We start from the raw sequence: 20,216 nt of genomic DNA on the forward strand, positions 1-20,216 counted from the left end.
AAACAATAAAAATGTCTTATTTTTAATATCACATCATCATCATTGACAAAAAAATCTGACGTTGATCATAAATCATAAACCTAAGTATATTATATTTAAAAAATAACTATAAAATAAGCTCGAGTATTATTGAGATTGAATTGCGAATTTACCATTTTTTATTCAATTATACCATTTTAGTGAAGTCCCATGTCCCCTAGTGGGGTAAGGGGCAGGGACATCTCTTTCATCTGATCGATTTTCTTTAGGGACAAGTTCAGTAATGTCCTGTCTGGTAGGACACAGATCAGCCTTCTGTGTCCTACCAGACAGGACATTTTTTTTTCTTCGTCTCCACCGGGAATAAAACCCAGGACCGCTCGGTGTTACGCTCACGCGTCAACCACTGTACCGAGGAGGCAGTCAATTATTATACCATTTAGCTATGCAATAATAAGGAGAAATCTAATTTTCATTATTCATATCCCTACTTCTACCACTAAATAATTTTATTGATATTGAAGCTGTGTTTTGAAGGCATTTAAATTACCTCCTTAAATATGTAGGTACATTATGTACCTATTTACATTGAAAGCTTTTAATTGTAAAAAAAAAACTCCAAAAATGTTGAATCCAGATGAATCTATGCATAAGAAATAGGCACAGAAATAGGGAACCCTACATAGGGTAACAGGTACCCTAACAGCCCACAGAGGTAACCACACATTTACTGATAGGTATCTATTATTTTTTTGGGTATTTTCACAGGATATTTTAAACAAAAAAAAACATCGGAGTCATTTTTGATATGTAAAGTCATTTATGATTGTTATGTTTTTACTTTAATTTTTGGATAAATCACATTTTAATAAATTCAATATGAGTATGCCGGAACAGAGGCGGCTCGCCCTAAGGAGCGCTGGTGCAGTGAACTCCCATAAATAATTATAATAAAATCATACTCCTTAATTTCATTATTAATATTAATTATTACTATTTAAAATCAATCGTAATCGTAAAAATCTACTGTCAATACCAATGAATATATCCATCATTCCATACACTTGAATAATACTGTATTTATACAGTAACGCGCGAAGGGGAGCGCTCACGATTGCGATCCAATGAAAAAATATTTAGTACATACGAAATCCAATAGGAGTGAAAGAGATGGTTTGCCAGTGCCCTGAGCGCGTGAAACAGAAGATTTTCTATGGAAAGATAGCAAAATTCGGTGCGCCGCTCCCGCAAACGTTGCCGGTTCGTTTTTACCGCCGCGTGCGACATTGCCACTATTTATATTATAAACAAACACTCGACTCTCGAGTCAACTTCAATGCACGCGCGCGAATGCAAATTCGGGAATTTTCTAATTAAAATCATAAGATACGTGTGTTGAAATAGTCTGTAGTTATCAGTATTACTTGTGAGTGTGAAAATGAACAATTATAATGTGGCGTTCATTAAAAAGTGTGTTAAAACGTTACAAATTCGGCTTGAATTGAAAGCAGGGACTGTCACGGCCTGAACTTGACCTTACGCAAAAATGTACGACAAAAACGAAAACATATACCTACGCGTGTGTTTAAATCCGAACAATATTATGTGAAAACACCGTGGTTGTATGGTTGTGATGAAAGCAACAACAGACATTTACGAATGTCTTGTCGCTTTAAGTTATATATATTTTTGCACACCAAAAAGAAAGACGTATGTATTTCCTTTATAAGTAATTTTTTTGATAAATGTACTGCTTTACACCATGTATTTTCAGTGTTTTATTTCAAGTGAACACCCATAAAATTTTGTCACGAGCCGCCTCTGTGCCGGAAGACAGATTAATTACACAAATGGTCATTCCTGTGTCTAAAGAAACATTTTTTAATACACAGTCAAAAACAAGACCAAAACCATTATGTCCTTACGACATGCTGTATCATCCACCCGATTACAACCCAAAAGCAGCAAGGTCCGATCGGCAAGAACCAAAAATTATTAAAAGAAATATATGGGAGCAAGTAATGTATTGCTTTTTTAAATTATTTTGTCAATAAAAGACCAAGCTTGAGAGAACAGCAATCATTTCAGGACAAGGCTGGATAACAGCAGGTTTACGTATTTGGCGCGAATTTCCCATCAGGCTATATAAATTTTCTTTGAAATAATAGCACGTGTAGTGTGTACGTTTATACCTATTTAGAAGAGAAAAGAGACCGAACATAAAAAACGAGTAGAAACATTTGTAATGGAATTAAAATTTTTATACGAAGAAAAATTAACTATTTTTTCGTTTGTTTCTTTGAACGTGCTCATCTTAGGAATACTCGACCGATTTAAAAAAAAAATCACTTCACGTCTAAATCACTGAACCGATTTGGATGAAAGGAGAATGGGCAAATTGGGCCTGAAACTTGGGCTAAGACCAATACACACGAAATATTGTTTTTGTGATAGATCATTACACATACCTTACGAAAAAAATAAAATAAAAAAATAAATCAACCGGGTTCTTGTACAGTCAAGGCAAAAAGTTTTATTTATTAGGCTATTATTTTGCGCACAAAACGGTGTTTTTAATTCGAGTGAAGTAAATATAAATCTAAATGTCACTGGAGTGACTGAGTTTAACCACAAAAAACGTCTAACTACGTTGAATTATAATAAACACGGTATCTAGGTACCTGTTACAAAACATAATATTAGTGTATTTCGGTTATCAGAAGGCTTAAGATTAGTACGTATTTGTAAGTGAAAGTGAATTGGAGTAACATAAAGATATTGTCATTGTCTTATAAAGCTGGGTATCGACTTCGCGCTCCTGGCGCGCGCGCCATGAATGACCGCGCCGAGAGTGCGTTCCGCGGAGCGCGTTCCAAATAATTGAAGTATATCAACTAAGCGCGCCTGGCGCGCGTGGCAACTGTTCCAGTGTTTGACCGTTCATCATGGAAGCGTCGTGTACGAGCAGCAGCAGCTATGTAATTATTATACACAGCATAATAAAAAAGAAAAAACAGAAACGTCAAGTGCGTTGGTGGATAAAAGAGCTGTACCGAAAAAAAATGCAGTATAGAGTGACACTTATAAGATATATTATGCAGTTCGAAGTGATAGAAGACACCATAAAAAACTTCAAAAGAATGTCTACAGAAGATTTTTATTACTTGCATAACTTGATAGAGCCAAAGGTGAAAAATGGACACCCAGTTTCGCGAAGCTATTACAGTGACTGAAAGGCTAGAGACAAGCTTGCAATACCTGTTCAGAGTTTCAAAGCAGTCTATATTATCAAGGATAGTCCCAGAATTATTATTCGGAGCGCAACAAACACAAAAAAATACGACAAACCCGTCTCCATTGGCGCGCGCGCCACGTTTGATGCGCGGTAAAAAACCGACACCCGACGGAACGGACCGCTCCGCGTTCGACCGCTCCAACGAACATTTTGGCGCGCGTTCCAAACTGGTATCCATTTCACGCGGCTGGAGCGCGCGCCAATGTTCGACCTCTTGGAGCGCGAAGTCGATACTCACCTTAAGAGTTATTTATTGCAAAAAATATTATACACAAAGAAATAAAACTTGATGTGACTGTACAAAAACCCGGTTGATTATTTTTTTATATATATTTTTCCCGTTATGTATGTGTTATGATCTATTATTAAAACAATATCTCATGTGTATTGGTCCAACTGAAGAGTTCAGGCCCAACTTCCATAGTAAAATGCCCATTCTCCTTTGGTAGATACAATAGTTTGATACTAGAGAAAGGACATCCTAGTTAGGATAGTTTTTTTTTATAAATTTCGAGGGCACGGGAACTAGGTATGCGGAATTTTCTTTTGGAGTCCTATATTTTTACAGGAGCGTCACAAAATTATTCCGTCCACGACACATTTTCAGTTGGGTAGACCAACGATAAAAATTTTGGATGTGCCAACAAAACAGTTTGTAAGAGTTCAAGGTAATTAATAATTTTAATAGATATACAATTCTGTCTCGACTCTCGATTAAAATAAAATCTATACTTACGTCTTACATGCTATTACTAATAATATAAAGCTGAAGAGTTTGTTTGTTTGAATGCGCTTATCTCAGGAACTACTGGTCCGATTTGAAAAATTCTTACGGTGTTAGATAGCCCATCTATCGAGGGAGGCTGTAGGCTATACATCATCTAGCTGAGGCCTGAGACCAACAGGAACGGAGCACTGAGGGTAAAACCGCAGTCAGTTTTCTTTTACTGTGACATCATATGTATAAACCTAATTTTAATCATGTTTTAATTTCCCAAAATAATATAACTAAGTATATGGGAATTTGCGCATCAAGTTTTAGTACATTTTTATTTACAAACATAGAAATAAATAAATACCTATCGCCTATCTACTAACTTAACAATGATTATTTGTTTCAGTTAAAAATGAAAACCCGCATATGCGCATATACAGTGTTCTGGAATGGGCTATTTTATTAAACGAAGGAAAACCAAGTTTGTGTGATTAAAATATTTTTTTATAAATGTTTACATACTTTAAATTCATACCTAAGTGTTCTCATAATTAATTGGCAATAAAAATTATGTTCGATAAATCGAATTTTTTCTTTCTTATTAAAGTTTCACTATATCTATGAACCTTTGTACTAAAATAAACATTCAAAATGTTTCTGAAATGTCGTTCAAATGATCTTGTATGAGATATGAACACCATTTTCAAGGAAAAAGCAAATTTTTCCTGTTGACATGCCTCATCATCACCATGTAGTAACCACACTTAAAATATATGGTGATGTTAAAATAATGTATAATTTTATAATTAGAGCCTCGTAATGATCAAATTTAGCCAAGTAACCATCGTCACTTCTAATTAGGTCAACGTTGTACGTGTTTAATGACGTGCAATGTTTATAAATAAAACACAAAATTATTATAAACGTGTTTATTAGACAGTAAATACACACCTACGTGATTGTGTTACACATACAACAATAAGCTGAGATAGAATTGTAATAAGTAACACTGTTTCAATATTTAAACAATTCATAATCAAAGGAAACTTAATATGTATTATTATTTCATTTTGAAACAAACCAGTCGAATTATAATACTTTTGCAAGGAATGATAATTTATACATTTATGTAATACTAAAACATCATACAACATACAAATACAGTCTTCTGAGTTCTGATATGGGTCTTTATAATGCTTTATTGATACAAAAAATCATGTAAACAATAAGAAACTATGATCTCTCCATAGAAGCTGTTTTAAATAGTTGTTTAACATGTTTTGGCAAATAAAATTTAAAATGCATTTAATTTAGGTACGAGAAAATGCAATTACCATCTTATGAACTAATATCATATTGTTAGCACCTCGGCGTATTACGAGATTATAAAATTCATAAAATTAACTTAACCCTTAAACAGGCTGTTCTTACATAAGATAAATGTTAGTTTGGCGAATATAACATAATAATAGACTACATAATATATCATGTTAATTTTTAGTAATGGCAGACGAACTTTTTCCGATTAATGACATCAACCTTCTTTATTCGCGAAAAAAGATGGTGACAGACAGTCAATTCTTTCCTTACTGTAGTTTTAGAATCTTGCTATGTGTTTACTCGATTCAATCTGCCAATTTTTCTGAACTTATTGTTCATCCTTGTCCTTGGCGCCATGTTTCAAGATGCGGGTAAATTCGACGTAGTCAAAGATACCATCACGTATGGGCGCCTCTCTCAACATCTCATCCACGTCGTCGTCGGTGAAGCGATCTCCCATCGTCGTCAGCAACTCACGGAGACGGTCCTCTTGGATCACACCCAAGTTCTCTTCGTCGAAACATCTTTAAACAATTAATAAGGATATAAATATAAATTATAATTTATATTAAAAAGAAAAAAAGACGTTTGGCACTCGGGGACTGCCGCGGTAAAGCTATTGCATGCTATGCCTTCAGGCCACACCTCCGCGCCCGTCGGAGTGGGGAGCGTGAGGTTTTTCGTTACTAAATTTCTGGATTCGGTCCCCGCGCTCAAGGTCCGCCATAGAAGCTATGCAATAGCTTAAAAAAGAGCGTGTGTGCCGAGCACACGTGTGAGAAGTGAAACTTCTTTGGCTAGATTCAAAGTTACGAAAATCGTCGCCAAACTTGAAATTTTACGCTCAACGCGCCTAAAGAAGTTTCACTTCAAAAATCGAATGCTATAAATCTAAATATACAATTAATAAGTATGTTATTTTCACCATAATACAATAGTAAACGCGTTGTATAATAGTTTAATTAGTTTATTGTATTGTATGAGCAAACCTTGGGCTGAAGACTTACATAACATTGTGTAAATGGGAATGTGAAAATGCTAATATAATCCATACCAATATTAGAAAGCTGAAGAGTTTGTTTGAATGCTTTAATATCAAGAACTACAGGTCCGATTTGAAAAATTCTATCAGTGTGGCTATCATCACACTTAGACCAATAAGAGCCAAGCAATGTGGGTTAATCCGGGGCACAGCTAGTAAGTAGTAGTAAACTATAACTCATTCGCTTTTATTAAAAATTATTAATAGTTTTAATAAAACTTGTTTGATATCAAGTGAATTTATTTAATTGCCAGCACAAGTTGTTAAATGTGTATTATAGATATCATTGCTTAAACTAGCTACAATTCAATTTAAAAACTAGTTTTGGGTTTTCCACACTGTTTATCTAGGCAGGCTTAACTAGACTAAACTATGAAAGTTAAATGTTTAAATTTTTTTTTTGAATTTATATGCGAGTCTCCATCTGGATTTGAGAATACTTTATGAATCACAATTTGAAAATAAATAAAAATAAAATGCAATTAGCACTTACCCAAATGCGTTTTTGATAACATCTTCAGGGTCGGTTCCTTGTAGGCGCTCACCGAACAGAGTGAGGAACATCGTGAAGTTAATTGGGCCCGGGGCTTCATTCATCATTGCCTCCAAATACTCATCAGTTGGGTTTTTACCTACAAATAAGATTCGGTATTATACACACATCTATCTATAAATTTTAATATTATGTCAATCCAAGAGCAAATTTTATTTGCACAATTTTTCATTCCTATTACTTCAAAAAGATTTATAACACTATCTGCATGTTTAACTTATTCCAACATACAAGAATTCATCTACATACTTCAGACTGCACCAAGGTAAAATACACTTCTTAGTTTACCACAACCACATAATAAACACAATGGTATCAAGTCAACAACTTACCCAGGGATGCAAGCATATCATGAAGATCATCCTTGTCTACAAATCCATCTCTGTTCTGATCAATCATATTGAAAGCTTCCTTGAATTCAGCAATCTGAGCTTGATCAAACATAGCAAATACATTGGAAGTTGCGCGTTGGGCGCGCTTCTTATTGGTGCCGCGGCGACCAGCTGTCTTTCGGGACGACATGATGACTAAAACCAAATAAATACTCACAATAAGTTCAAAAGATATAACAATTACCAAATATTAAACAATTTACGCGGAAAGAACAAGATTAGAGTACACGAATAACACAAAATGCTGGAAATTTATTGACAAAATGCGATAAACGTTAGTATACGTCACAACGAAATAACGTCCGCTTACATAGAATAACTCACGATCTCTGCATTACCCATAAGGTGAGCATTAAAATTACTCACCGATGTAGGGCATACGAATACGATGTCACAACTCACTATCTCAAGCACTCAACAATTCCATAAAAGGCAATGAATTTTACAATATCCAAGGATAATGCTTGAAAACCATCTGGGAGAGATACAAATAAAAATAATTAATCAGGACTTACCTTATTTATTTAATGTATTAGTAATGATAAATCGTTTTAATTAGTGTTTATGTATACAGCACTGTATCTGACAGGATGACCAAAAGGATGACTAATTACTAAACTATGTATATATTTTAATGAAATAAAAAGTGTATTAAACACTTGACCGTAATTTGAAGCTTACTTCATTGAGAAGGCACCTAGCTTTTTCCGCCTATTTTGCCCTCTCTTTCCGTTGTATATATGCTATCTCTCTCGCACACCTCTCCACCAGGTGGCGGGGCGCACGATAATGTGCGGGCGCTGGATGTTTTTTCATTGGCGTCTAGCTTCCGCCGCGAGAAGGTTGTCTACAAGACTACAACCTTGGTGCTATTAAGTATTGCTTAAAGCAAGTGCTAAAAGTGTTAAAAAGTGTATCCCGTCGGATCGGTACAGTGAGTTATTTTTTACATCTATTCTAATAATATTTTACTTAAAAATGAGTAAAAATCTTTAAAGTCAACGGTATAATCGTTGGACTTTATTTAAAATGCTGAGGTTTTTAATGAATCCTTCAGCAATATTTTATTTTTCAATATGCTTAAATACTTAATAGCATGAATAAAGATATTTAAAATTAACGATACAACCGTTACATTTTACTTGAAATAGTAACTTTTCTTTTGAAATATTTCATTATGCAATATGTACTAATTAATATTTGAATTTTTAATACTGTGAGTAAAGCTATTTTAACGGTGTTACCGTTCGGCTTTACTCGAATCGTTAATATTACTTTTGTGATTATTTGATATTACTAGATATATCAAATACCCTCTCTTGTATATAGATATTTTTAATTATTTATTTCATTTTTAATAATGTGTTTTTATTACAAGGTTACAAGTGAATTTTTCTTGGAAAAATTACAATTAATACCTACTTAGTATGGATATGAGCCAACTCAAAGCTTTACAGGCATACAATCCATTGCTACGACTTTATTACATTGTCGTTATCGCTAGGAACGGTTCGGAATTCCTATAATAGTTTATTACTAAAAATTATCGAACGAGATGAGTCAGCTCCAAGAAGTCACGACATGTCAGAACATGTTGTGATATTATTTTATAAATCGTACGGGAGTTACCGCTCAACTGAATAATGATGGAATTCGCTCATGTATAGTAGATACGTACCATGAATGTACCACACATTCAAAACTATCCGTAGTCTATACGTGTCCTTTTATGAGTATTATTCTGATCCGTTTTTATGTGAAAATAGACATATTACACACGGCTAATTTGATTGAAAATTACGTTTCCTATGTTTCAAATGATGCAACTTTTTTGTTTAAACGAGTAAGTACCAAAATTTTACAATTAAATTCTTTGGTTTACTGAACTTGTGCTGAAAGGGTTATCGTATAATAATTATCGAGATACCTTAATATAAATTAGATTTAGATACATTTATTTCAAAGGATTTACAATTCACTTCTAACGTTTTAGAATAATATTATAAACTTGTACACCTTGACAAAAAGTAAAAAATTGCGGGTGAGTGGAGATTATTTTGTGCAATTAAATATAACGTCCTACGACGGTATGGTTGCGTTCGTAAGGAATGTTAACGGATATAAAGCAACTAAATGTTACATCGATTGCACGAACAAAAATAAATATGAATCGAAGTTCATTTTAAAATTTAGTGAATTGATTTGAATTATGAATTTATTATTCTTATTAATTCATCCTGGACAGTTGTCGCTAACATTGGAAAATAAGTTAAAGGACCTTGTTAATTGCTATATTATTTAAATGATTATTTACTGCTAATTTAATATTAGCACTAAGGTGTATTCTTGCTCGAAGCAGAATACATAAATGTGGCCACTACTCCTCGCAGGGGTTAGCCAGGTCAAATCCACCCTCGCAGGGTGTCTCTTAAGCATTTTTTGGCAGGCCCTACTTATTTCTAGTTACAAACATCCCTCGCGCAGCTGTCGCTCGCAGGGAAATGGTGCAAATATATATCGGCCCTCGCGGGGCTTTGATTACAGCCGTACCTCACGGAAAAGATGGTGCAAATATATATCAGCCCTCGCGGGGCTTTGATTACAACCGTCCCTCACGGAGAAATGGTGCAAATATATATCAGCTCTCGCGGGGCTTTGACTACAACAGTACCTCACGAAGACATGGTGCAAATATATATCAGCCCTCGCGGGGCTTTGATGGCGATTGGTGCAAATATACAAAGGATTGATCATTAAAATGATCATAGATATTTGCTTTCGTCAACGAGGACCCACGAAAGAAGTTTTGGATATGACCGTATCGGATCTTCACTCTTCTAAGGTAGGTAGAAAAAAGGTTTTGAAATCTTCTTCACAGTGGGCAGTATAGTAATATGACCTAATAAATACAATAAAGGTTAGAGACGTCAAATAATAGGCGCATGAAATTGATACTTCGTATCCTAAAAGTTTACGCTTCAGGAATCAGGAAACCACCATTGGTTTACCAATTATGGAAATTGGAATTGAACAAATCGTATTTACCAATGTAAAGCCTATTCACAACAAAGGAAGGCGAGTCGGATCAAATATCATCTCGCAGATGATTTGTGGCGGTGGTTTCGAGGATTGTCACCAAGCCTTGTGTCAACGGTATGTTTGGTATCGTCATTCAATGGCACTAGCCGACCAATTTTCATATAAAAACATCGGAAGAGATTTTTAATCGCAAAGCGATTGAATGTAACAAATGACGATTGATTCAAAATCAAATTTCAAATTTCAAACGATTGATTACGTATATTTGACCTCTCATAGGCCTATTTTAGTTGCCCGGTCTTGTAGGCAATTTATTTGACTCGTTTTTCAACCCATTTGACCTCATTATTGCACCCATGAGATTTTTCTTCAGGGCTCAAACAATAAATCGCTGAGGGATTAGGATAATCGTTTGTTAGACAAGTTTCTTGTCATCCCACCAGGATTATTATATTGTATAATAAAGTTATATACAACTATTTACGTAAAACGTTTAAGTACTCAACGAATACTGAGAATACTGACTGTTGAGTTACATAGGATAGAGGATAAATAACGGAAAGTCAATCTATCCAAACAAAAGCCTCTTATTATTAGATATTACTTGGAACCCCTACCCTAACGAGAAAGCTCTGCCAAATGACTGTTCATTTCTTTGCTTTGAGGGGGGGGGGGGGGGGCAATAAATGAAATGCAGTAGGTACAGACTATACGGCTTTTAAAATATAAGTCTGGTAAGCGAACTAAACTTTGCTAGTTTAGTTCTTGCTATATCGCTGTCCGTGGCTGCCTCGCGTGTTTACGGATGAATAAAGTAATGTCCTGTCTTCGCATCCACAGCTAACTGTCCTATACTGTCATAATCTTAACACAGATTCATTGGACATAGCTCCCCACGAGCTCTGTTCTTCATTTTTGCACTCGCACAACTGTGGACAACACGAGAGCAATGCCTGCATTGGTAGCAGTTACAATCAAGGGCTAGCAAGTAGGCTAGCCATAATACGGATGTTGGAACAACCGACTATATTTAGGGCAATTTTCTTTGTCCAGTGTAACGTTTAGACTGTCGTAGCATTCCTACGGAACAAAGATGGGATCAGATCTGCATCCTTAATGAAGTTAATCGAAAGGAGATACTTTCAGACGATGATAGTATTCAAAATCCACCATATGCCTGAGCATAATAATGCATAGTTAAGCTTATAATCTCTCTTGCCATTATCCTGCAGCAGAATTCCTTGGCGATCATTTGTTCTCGTAATGCTGGGGCCACACTAACGTCTAACGTCTAATGCCCTTTATCGCGATAATTATTCCGATTATTTTTAAGGCGTTAAGTGGGTGGCTACACTTGAACGGTCAACGTGAATGCCGATTGTTGGCGATAAAAACGGCGTTAATTTTACTAAAATTCTAGCAAGATGGACGTAGTGTGACCGCTTCATTGCGTTAATTCTCGCGATAAAGCTATCGCCTCGCCAAACGGCAATGTTAATGCCGTTGTTAAATAATACTGGCTACACCTAAAGTTAACGTCCATTATCGCGTTAATTAATGGCATTTCCCGTTAGTGTGGCCCCAGCATTAGAACGAGCGAGGTTGTTACGATAATATGAGAAATCCTGTCAGTTAGAGACCTGAACGACGCGATAGAGTACCGCTATTTCAGTAGTAGTAGCACCTAGAAGGGTGAAGGTATTCTGGAAAGCGGAACTGAAGGCCCGGTCAGCAGCACCAGCCACCTAATAGACAGTGTTCAGTGCTGCACCACTATAATCTGCAAAATGACTCCGACCGTATGAAAATGTGGAGTACATTTTCAAAATATCAAATGATATAGTTGGAATAAAAATCCTATTTGCCTCCGTCTACCCAAAAGACGTACGGAGTAGCTAGTAGTAGTTGGTTGAATTATAATAAGTATAGTTAAAATCCTTTATTACTGACTGGATAAATTTGGCTCTTTTCCTATCTGACGTTCATATAGCTGTTGACTGCCTAGTGTTATGCACAAACACTATTATAATAAGTCATGTTATGTAGTCCCGAGACTTTCGGTATATAAGTTCTGATGTAAATCATAATTATATCTTAAAACTGAATTGATTAAAAGTAACGTACTTAGCTGTAGTAATTGCAGTTTTGGGACACAGATAAGCTCTTTATCATTTTAGTCTCTTGAGTTCAGTATATTTGTTTCCAGTACAGAGTTTATGACCTATCAGTTTTAAATAAATAATTCATGCATTGTACTGAAAGTACCAGCCATGTTTAGATTATGATTGCGACGTTGGCTCTAAACATTAAAAGATACCGCACGGTTTAGTTGGATGTTAAAAATCTGTATTATAATTTAAACCATTTACCTGTTTTGTTATTTTATTGCCTTATTCAAGGGGTGACCTTTTAAATTTACTTCTGACCCCAAAAGTAAGGACCAAGGTCTCTTCTTGTCCGCTTGTAGCAGGTTGGGTTAAAACTGTGTGAGTTGAGACATTTGGTAATTCTATGTTAAGATGATTCAATGATGCTTCTGCAGAGTTCTAATTGAATAAATAAAGGTTTGAGTTTGAGGTATTTTTGCCTCATCGGGATCAGCTGTTGCTTCATTTTGTAAGTAACATCTAAATGCGTAATTGAAAGTCGTTACTGGCGCTTTCGCAGATTTACGCTAAAGATAGTGGAAATTGTAGTAACTTTAACTTTTCAAGCCCAAAAAGGTTAACTACGGTACGCTTGAACCAATCTCATAAGTTCTAATACTTTTAATCATTATGATTAACTTTTTGGTTCTTATTTGATTAACTTTTCATCTGGGATTGTTAATATATTATATAATATAAAAATTTGTGTGATTTATTAGTAGGTATACTATCTGCACACCTTACTCTTTCAAATAAAGAAATAAGTAATTACTTATGTATTCAAATTCACATTGGCGTCACATTGTACACCAGGTGGGTAACAAACAGGTCTCAATGAAGTAAGCTTCAAATTACGGTCAAGTGTTTAATAGCTGTGTTTTACCTGAAAATAAAACACATATTAAATACTTACCTATATTTGAAGCTTACACTTAACGTCCACCTGTTGTGGATTTCGACTCAATGAAAAAACATCCAGCGCCCGCACATTATCGTGCGCCCCGCCACCTGGTGGAGAGGTGTGCGAGAGAGATAGCATATATACAACGGAAAGAGAGGGCAAAATAGGCGGAAAAAGCTAGGTGCCTTCTCAATGAAGTAAGCTTCAAATATAGGTAAGTATTTAATATGTGTTTTATTTTCAGGTAAAACACAGCTATTTCTGTGGCCAACTGTCGTCTGTCAGTGTCCAACTCTTACGTAGGTCGTAGTCGTAGACAGTAGGGATGGCGATCTGAGATCGATTAATCGAAGAATCGATTTTCCGAGCAGAAAATATCGATTTTTTAAATCGATATGAAGTACTGTGTCGATTCACTGAATCGATATATCACCCTTGAAAATCGACATTCGATTTTTTCTGTTTTGGTATAAACCATACAATTATTTGCATTTAGTTGAATGTGCCTGAATTATAAGAGTGCTGCCGGTTAAAGAGTTAACTACTCATAAACTCGCGAGATGGCTGTATGTTTAGTATCCTTTACTCGCCTCTCTTTAATAAAAAAGTTACGTTAGTAGTCTTTGAATTTATGTATCTATAATCTGTGACGATTGATATTGCAATTTGCATTATTCATTTGTTGTTGTCGTTTATTGAATACTGTTATTAGCATAATATAAGTATTTTCATGATTGATAATTGATTTTCATCAAATTTTCATGTAGTGTTTGTTGCAAAATAATAACTAATTGACAGTAGGTAAGGTAAGTAAATAAGTAAAGCGCTTCTTATTTTTCACTTTGATGCTATTATTTTCAGTTTGTTCTGTTATTGTTTGATATCCTTATAGTTTGATTCGGTAATAAAAATAATTATTATTTTTGAATTCCCTGATTTTATTGATAAGATATCGTTAATTGCAATATTAATCTTGTTTTTAGTAAAATTGATACAAATTTACATTGTAAATGCAAACTTGAAAAAAAGATCGATTTTTTAAGAATCGATTTTGTAGGCCTCGATTTTTTCGTGAATCGATTCATTAGACTACGATTCGAATCAATTTAAAAATCGATCTTTTTCGTAAAGAATCGCCATCCCTAGTAGACAGAGAAACCAATTCTCTGTCTACGTACGTAGTATTTGTATACTCTTTGGTCCAACTGTCCAGTGACCTCACGGCTCACCGCTCACGGCTCACGGCACACTTCACAGACAGAGCAAGTTTCACAGACTTCTGAATAGGGTAAACGTGGGGTAAACGCGGTAAACGTGTACAATAAAATATGTGTAAAATCACTGTAAAATGTACTCTTATAATTTTATTTATTTAACACTTTATTAGTTGTACAATCAGGAAAACTTAAAATTACTTACAGCTAAAAAACAGAGTACAACTAACTTGGCGGCCTTATCACTACGTAGTGATCTCTTCCAGGCTTTAATTTTAGTGGATTTTATATAATATGTTCAGAACAGAGTTCAGAGTACATTTTACAGTTGTTCATCAACTGATTAGGGTAAACAGTAAACAATAATGCGCGGTTAGTCGGTTACGAGTATTAATTTTGAATAAAATTTAATACCAATTACCAGCCTAGACAGTAGACATTTTACATTATTTTGGGTACTGACAACTCCTAATCTACGGGACTTCTTTCATGACGAAAACTGTATATTTCCGTGGTATTGTACGTCTGTGAAGAAATAGAAAAAAAAGTTGACATTGATATATCACATTTGACATTGGCATTGAATTGCACCCAAAAACAAGAATTTTTCATAATTTCATAATGAAATATAAATGTTCCTTCAGTTAATTAATCAAAAACACATAGAAAAGTTCCATCAATTACATTTATTCTGTAACAATGTAATTTTATTTTGATCATTCGGAATCTCAATGCTTACAGTGATGGGGTATATTCAAATACTTAGTCAAAATAAGTCGAGGTTAATAAGCAACGTAGTTCGAGCATTTGGATCGTCATCTCGGGTATTTGCTACTCATTACGATGTTTTGGGAGTTACCCCAAAAGCTACACAAAGAGATATTAAAGCAGCATACTATGAACTATCAAAATTATATCACCCTGATAGATCAAAAGTAAGTCTGGAATATATTATATTTTAATTACATTATTAAACGTAACTTAATAAGAATTTGTATATATTTTAGGATGAAGAATCAGCTAAGAAATTCAGAGCCATCACTGAAGCATATGAAGTCTTAGGCAATATAAACTTAAAGAAAATGTATGATAAAGGTAAATGTTATATAAGGACATAGTGATGTTGTCATATATGTACTTATAGTGACAATTTAATGAATGGCAACACCATCCATACTTTGATATTATAAATGCGAAAGTAACTCTGTCTGTCTGTCTGTTACTCAATCACGCCTAAACTACTGAACCAATTTTCATGAAATTTGGTATGGAGATATTTTGATACCCGAGAAAGGACATAGGCTACCTTTTATTGTGAAATATGAACCACGGGCGAAGCCGGGGCGGACCTCTAGTTACCTATAATTTTTAGAATTTATTCAGTTGAAGTATTGCAAAGATTTTTTTAAAACTAATTGTAAAGAACAGTGAAATGACATGGCTTTATTTATAGGATTGATGGTTGGTTCAAGCTACTCAACAAGAATGAGAAATAAACCAGAAGAGGAAGAACCTCTGGATCCAACATTAAAGTTTTATAAGTCAAGAGCCACACGGCAAGTGACACCAACTATGGATGGCAGAACACCCATTTATGATTTTGATACATGGTAAAGCACACCACCCATTCTAAAAAAAATTGGCAATTATTCTCAATATATTTACTTTGTACATCAATTTAATTTAAGCAATTTTAGTTATTTAGTACCTTATTAGTCTTATTCAATTTTTGAAGTAACTTTAATTTTGAATCTTTTTAGGTCAAGAGAACATTATGGGAATATATTAAGGAAGAATGAGCATGCTAAGCGAATGAATAAAGTCAGAAAGGAAAGTGCTGATTTGCATAGTCAATCAGTTCGTCAAGAATTTATCGTATATTTCATATCAGGCATGGTTTTCCTGTTTATGGCATTTGTTATCTATGGGACACCAGACTTTGATCAAGACACAATTAAACAAAATAAATCGAAAATGAATGACGGAAAAACATGATTGTAATCTTAGATTACAAAATAAAATACAGATGGAGCATGTCAATCATTCATCGCCCTTGTCAAAGAAAATACGAAATCAAAAACGAATACGTTCCTCCGCTAGTGCTATAGCGATTCTAGTGTCATGTAATATGTCAAAAGGGGTTTGATATTTTAGTAAAAAAATGCTGTCTTGTGATATTAAAACGCTATAAAACTTGTTCCCGAAAACAAACAAAAAGATAAAACATCGTTTTACAGATTTTCTGTAGATTATTTGGCTTATTTAATTTGGTATACAAATAATAATTTTACAAATACGAAGGAATTCAAAACTTCAACGTATGCTGCCAGTATTTTGAAAATGAATTTGCCATTTTTAGGGGTAAAATGGTTAAAAGATATTCGGGGATTTTTCGATCGTGAATGTGATTATTTGTATAGTGCAATAAAAGTTCATAGTCATTATTAGATTATTTTAAAAAGCATTATACATTTTGTTACTTTTATAAAAAGCGTCGTTTTCGCTTGCGATTTAATTCATGTGAACACATGATGGATATGATGAAAATAAAATGTCCCGCATTCTCGACTAAAAACTGCCGCTATTCGCATTCATATGTTTTGAAATATAAAAACTTTTTTTAATGTAATTTATTTAATAAATTTAAATTTTAATGTAATTTATTTAATAAATTTAATGTAATTTATTTAATAAATTTAATGTAATTTATTTAATAAAAATTGAATAAAATTATTTTGTCCATGTATAACTTTAGTAACTAGATAGGTGATAAAATAATTTTTACAATATTATAAAATAATATCAAAAACCCGAATTTATATTAAAATAAAAATTAAAACATGACTGCTAATAATTTATGTAGCCTACGTCACTACCACCACAGCTACCTTCATAATTCAGATGATTGCAATGACACCTCATATTAAGTCACAACTCAAAATCGATCCAACAGTTTATACTGCAGGGCGTGTCAAAGAAATATTATACATACATACCTACACTCGAAAAACATAACCCTCTTTCTTCCGTAGTCGGGGAAAATTTTGGGAAAATTTTCAATATCTGGTAACATAACACCCACACAAAAGCACCGTGTACGTACAGTGCAACGGCGAAATGACAGCACACATAGCTTTATGGAAATGACGATAAATTATTCGGTTTAGTTCGGCAACGCTCCATCTGTCTTTTATTTTGTAATCTAAGATTGTAATAAATATTAGTAAATATTAGGTTATTTATGGTGATAAATTAGTTAAAATAATACAAGAAATATAATTGTTAATTATTTAAATGTTGTATATAAACACATTGTATGTGGAGAGAGTAACTTTATTTTAATAAAATGGCATCTGCAACCTGTCTTTTATTATGACTATTTATTGCTTGCAATTAGATTAAAACAATTTACAATGTAAACAAAACATTATTACTACAAATATTATTATAACAACATATTCATTACACTTAGTCGAAATTAACTGATCATTTTAAATACATACATAGACATTTATGATTTAATATTTCTTCAATTAACTATTGACCAAATAAATGATCACATTTTATTTACAAGCACCAATATCAAGCGGACAGTTACAAAATAATGTTCCCTACAATATATTTCTTGAACTATATTAAGTAAATAAATATATAATTGACAGTACTGAATATGAAGAGTGAATAAAAGTAATATATATTTGGTGCATAATAATTATTGAAGATTGTGACTTCACTTGCAGAAAAAATATCATTCTGGCACTTTGGAATTTTGAGAATCGTTAGCTTTTACAAAGCTCTATGTATAGCTTCATTTGTTACTTATGGCCACACAATCACTATTTGATTAATGCTAACAGCATATGCATAGGGATGAGCTCAAAATTCCTTTTCATCATTTCCACTATACATTCAGTAAAATCTTACATGATCCTAATTTTCAAAAGTGGTTTCCATACATTCCTGGCATAGGCATATTTAATGGGCCCATGGGGTATGGAACACTGGGTACACCTTGAACATTGCCATAGCTTGGATATGGCAGATATGGTTTTGAAACACCATTCCCATAACTCTGGCCAGACCTTAATATTTCACCCATTTTTTCTGCCTTGAATTTTCGTAGGTGCATTGTCTTTCTGATTGGTTCAAAATCCTCTAAGAATTTGTCGACGTCAATTTTGCCCGTGAGGAAGTCCTGGGCTATATTTTCTGATTCTTCCTCAGATTGTGCAGCTGCTGTTTGCAGGAGAGCTTGGGTTGTGTCAGGAGATATTCCAGCCGACTTGGTTTCTAAAATTTGAATATGGCAATATTTTAAATAAGAATACTAATTTTTTATTAGAGTATGGTCTAGGTCAGCATGTAATCTCTTGTAACTTAAAATCATGTGGGCTCTTAGGGGAATATTTTAATTAAGATAAGATATATTATTATAAGCAAATAAAAGTTACCTTAATAAAATATGTTCACTTACTATATTCATCAAGCAATTCTTGAATACGACTGCATAAATTTTCACCAAGTTCAGATTTTTCCTGTACTTCTGCCTTTAAGCCTTCTAGTTCCGGTTCTTTACTCAAGTTGTACTCAGCCAAGGATCGATTACTCACAATTATTGTTTCTTTCTCTGTTTCCCAATCTTTTACCTATTACAAATTTGATGTTAATTACTGTTAATAAGTTAGTAAAAGTAGATCATCTCTTATGTATTGTACGCACCTGTTTTACATCTTTAAGGACAGAATCAAATTTTGCGTCATCATTGAGCATTTCCTTTAGTTCGTCCGAGTTTAAATGAGACAATAAACCCATTGCTGAAGGATAGTCCGGTTGAATCATCGTAATGCCTTTTGATTCTTACCCTGAGAGTTATCACTACTCTAAACACAGTAGATTTCCTTTAAAATAAATCTCGAATATAATTTAATGATTCAAATACGAATCGTATTTATAAACAACACTACATCCAAACTACAGCATTTATAAAAACAATTACTTTTGTTCAACTTCAATGGATGATTAATAACGTCAATCGTCATTCGTAATACAAATGTCAGTCGATGAAGTGCACTGTGCTGTATTAAACTATAAACAGACGTTCGAACTGGTGCGACCGGACCACCGTACTCGTGCGGTGCGATCGACTCGCCACACGACCGCACCGCACCTAGGGTTACCAGTATTTGATTTAAGGGTTAACAGCATCAAAAATACGAGTTTTAGTTATTTTTTACGGGAGACAATTAAAACAGCAATGTTAAATAGAGAAAATTTATTTTTGGCATTTATATTTGCTGTTGGAAGAAACAGCTTTTAATAGCTCTTCATTTTCTAAAGCGAATGTATAAAAATCTTTGCACGATAATTTAAAATTACATTTAATTAATTTGCAGCTTCGCCTTTATAGTTTCAATATGAATATTCAATCGATTTCGGCTATCCGTCCAGGCATTGCCGCACAAAGAAAATATTCTTTGTTTAAAAATTACGATTAAATTTACGATTTTTAAAAAAACATTTATAATATGTATTGGAATTTTCGCGGCCGACTAAGATAAATAAATTCGTATAAAAAAAATAGATACACTAGATAATTTATTATGTTGCTAATATATGAAA

The 20,216-nt window shown here is 33.9% G+C and overlaps 4 protein-coding genes across 5 annotated transcripts; 2 read left to right on the plus strand and 2 right to left on the minus strand.

The window, feature by feature from the left end:
• Positions 1 to 877: 877 nt before the first annotated feature.
• LOC149899152 (uncharacterized) lies at positions 878 to 4,544 on the plus strand. Its single transcript, XM_090114727.1, has 3 exons — positions 878 to 1,997; positions 3,843 to 3,942; positions 4,396 to 4,544. The coding sequence occupies exons 1-3, from the start codon at positions 1,725 to 1,727 to the stop codon at positions 4,482 to 4,484; spliced, it is 462 nt and encodes a 153-aa protein (XP_089970853.1). The 5' UTR covers positions 878 to 1,724; the 3' UTR covers positions 4,485 to 4,544.
• Positions 4,545 to 4,903: 359 nt separating this feature from the next.
• Positions 4,904 to 7,949, minus strand: sqh (Myosin regulatory light chain sqh). The gene is made up of 4 exons (XM_090114453.1): positions 7,812 to 7,949; positions 7,237 to 7,431; positions 6,845 to 6,983; positions 4,904 to 5,833 (listed from the first exon to the last, which is right to left on the minus strand). The coding sequence occupies exons 2-4, from the start codon at positions 7,424 to 7,426 to the stop codon at positions 5,638 to 5,640; spliced, it is 525 nt and encodes a 174-aa protein (XP_089970579.1). The 5' UTR covers positions 7,427 to 7,431; positions 7,812 to 7,949; the 3' UTR covers positions 4,904 to 5,637.
• Positions 7,950 to 15,156: 7,207 nt separating this feature from the next.
• LOC149899154 (dnaJ homolog subfamily C member 30, mitochondrial-like) lies at positions 15,157 to 17,945 on the plus strand. Of its 2 annotated transcripts, XM_090114555.1 has the most exons (5): positions 15,157 to 15,532; positions 15,605 to 15,692; positions 16,051 to 16,207; positions 16,358 to 16,590; positions 17,804 to 17,945. In XM_090114555.1, coding segments are annotated over exons 1-5 (684 nt in total). In that variant the 5' UTR covers positions 15,157 to 15,328; the 3' UTR covers positions 17,806 to 17,945. The 2 variants fall into 2 exon arrangements, with proteins under 2 accessions (XP_089970681.1, XP_089970682.1); XM_090114556.1 differs by lacking the exon at positions 17,804 to 17,945 and having other exon boundaries at positions 16,358 to 16,592.
• Positions 17,946 to 17,957: 12 nt separating this feature from the next.
• On the minus strand, positions 17,958 to 19,612 carry Vps37B (vacuolar protein sorting 37B). Its single transcript, XM_090114557.1, has 3 exons — positions 19,317 to 19,612; positions 19,072 to 19,243; positions 17,958 to 18,887 (listed from the first exon to the last, which is right to left on the minus strand). Exons 1-3 carry the CDS (start codon positions 19,434 to 19,436, stop codon positions 18,535 to 18,537), a joined length of 645 nt encoding a protein of 214 aa, XP_089970683.1. The 5' UTR covers positions 19,437 to 19,612; the 3' UTR covers positions 17,958 to 18,534.
• Between the last annotated feature and the right edge of the window lie 604 nt (positions 19,613 to 20,216).

This window comes from Colias eurytheme, chromosome 21 (genome assembly GCF_061535395.1).
Source record: "Colias eurytheme isolate Ceu_HAF_F1 chromosome 21, ilColEury1 Martin Lab GWU primary, whole genome shotgun sequence".
In the NCBI taxonomy this organism is placed as follows: domain Eukaryota; kingdom Metazoa; phylum Arthropoda; class Insecta; order Lepidoptera; family Pieridae; genus Colias; species Colias eurytheme.

What these genes read in the sequence shown, in the direction of transcription:
- LOC149899152 (XM_090114727.1), top strand. Translation starts at nt 1,725, where the DNA reads ATGTACTGCTTTACACCATGTATTTTCAGTGTTTTATTTCAAGTGAAC. An exon ending in AAAGAAATATATGGGAGCAA is followed by an intron (nt 1,998 to 3,842) that starts GTAATGTATTGC and finishes ATATTTTTACAG; the next exon opens with GAGCGTCACAAAATTATTCC. An exon ending in ACAGTTTGTAAGAGTTCAAG is followed by an intron (nt 3,943 to 4,395) that starts GTAATTAATAAT and finishes TATTTGTTTCAG; the next exon opens with TTAAAAATGAAAACCCGCAT.
- LOC149899154 (XM_090114555.1), top strand. Translation starts at nt 15,329, where the DNA reads ATGCTTACAGTGATGGGGTATATTCAAATACTTAGTCAAAATAAGTCG. An exon ending in ATCACCCTGATAGATCAAAA is followed by an intron (nt 15,533 to 15,604) that starts GTAAGTCTGGAA and finishes TATATATTTTAG; the next exon opens with GATGAAGAATCAGCTAAGAA. An exon ending in ATTTATGATTTTGATACATG is followed by an intron (nt 16,208 to 16,357) that starts GTAAAGCACACC and finishes GAATCTTTTTAG; the next exon opens with GTCAAGAGAACATTATGGGA.
- sqh (XM_090114453.1), bottom strand. Translation starts at nt 7,426, where the DNA reads ATGTCGTCCCGAAAGACAGCTGGTCGCCGCGGCACCAATAAGAAGCGC. An exon ending in TGATATGCTTGCATCCCTGG is followed by an intron (nt 6,984 to 7,236) that starts GTAAGTTGTTGA and finishes TCTTATTTGTAG; the next exon opens with GTAAAAACCCAACTGATGAG. An exon ending in GTTATCAAAAACGCATTTGG is followed by an intron (nt 5,834 to 6,844) that starts GTAAGTGCTAAT and finishes AATTGTTTAAAG; the next exon opens with ATGTTTCGACGAAGAGAACT.
- Vps37B (XM_090114557.1), bottom strand. Translation starts at nt 19,436, where the DNA reads ATGATTCAACCGGACTATCCTTCAGCAATGGGTTTATTGTCTCATTTA. An exon ending in TCCTTAAAGATGTAAAACAG is followed by an intron (nt 19,244 to 19,316) that starts GTGCGTACAATA and finishes AATTTGTAATAG; the next exon opens with GTAAAAGATTGGGAAACAGA. An exon ending in AGAATTGCTTGATGAATATA is followed by an intron (nt 18,888 to 19,071) that starts GTAAGTGAACAT and finishes TTCAAATTTTAG; the next exon opens with AAACCAAGTCGGCTGGAATA.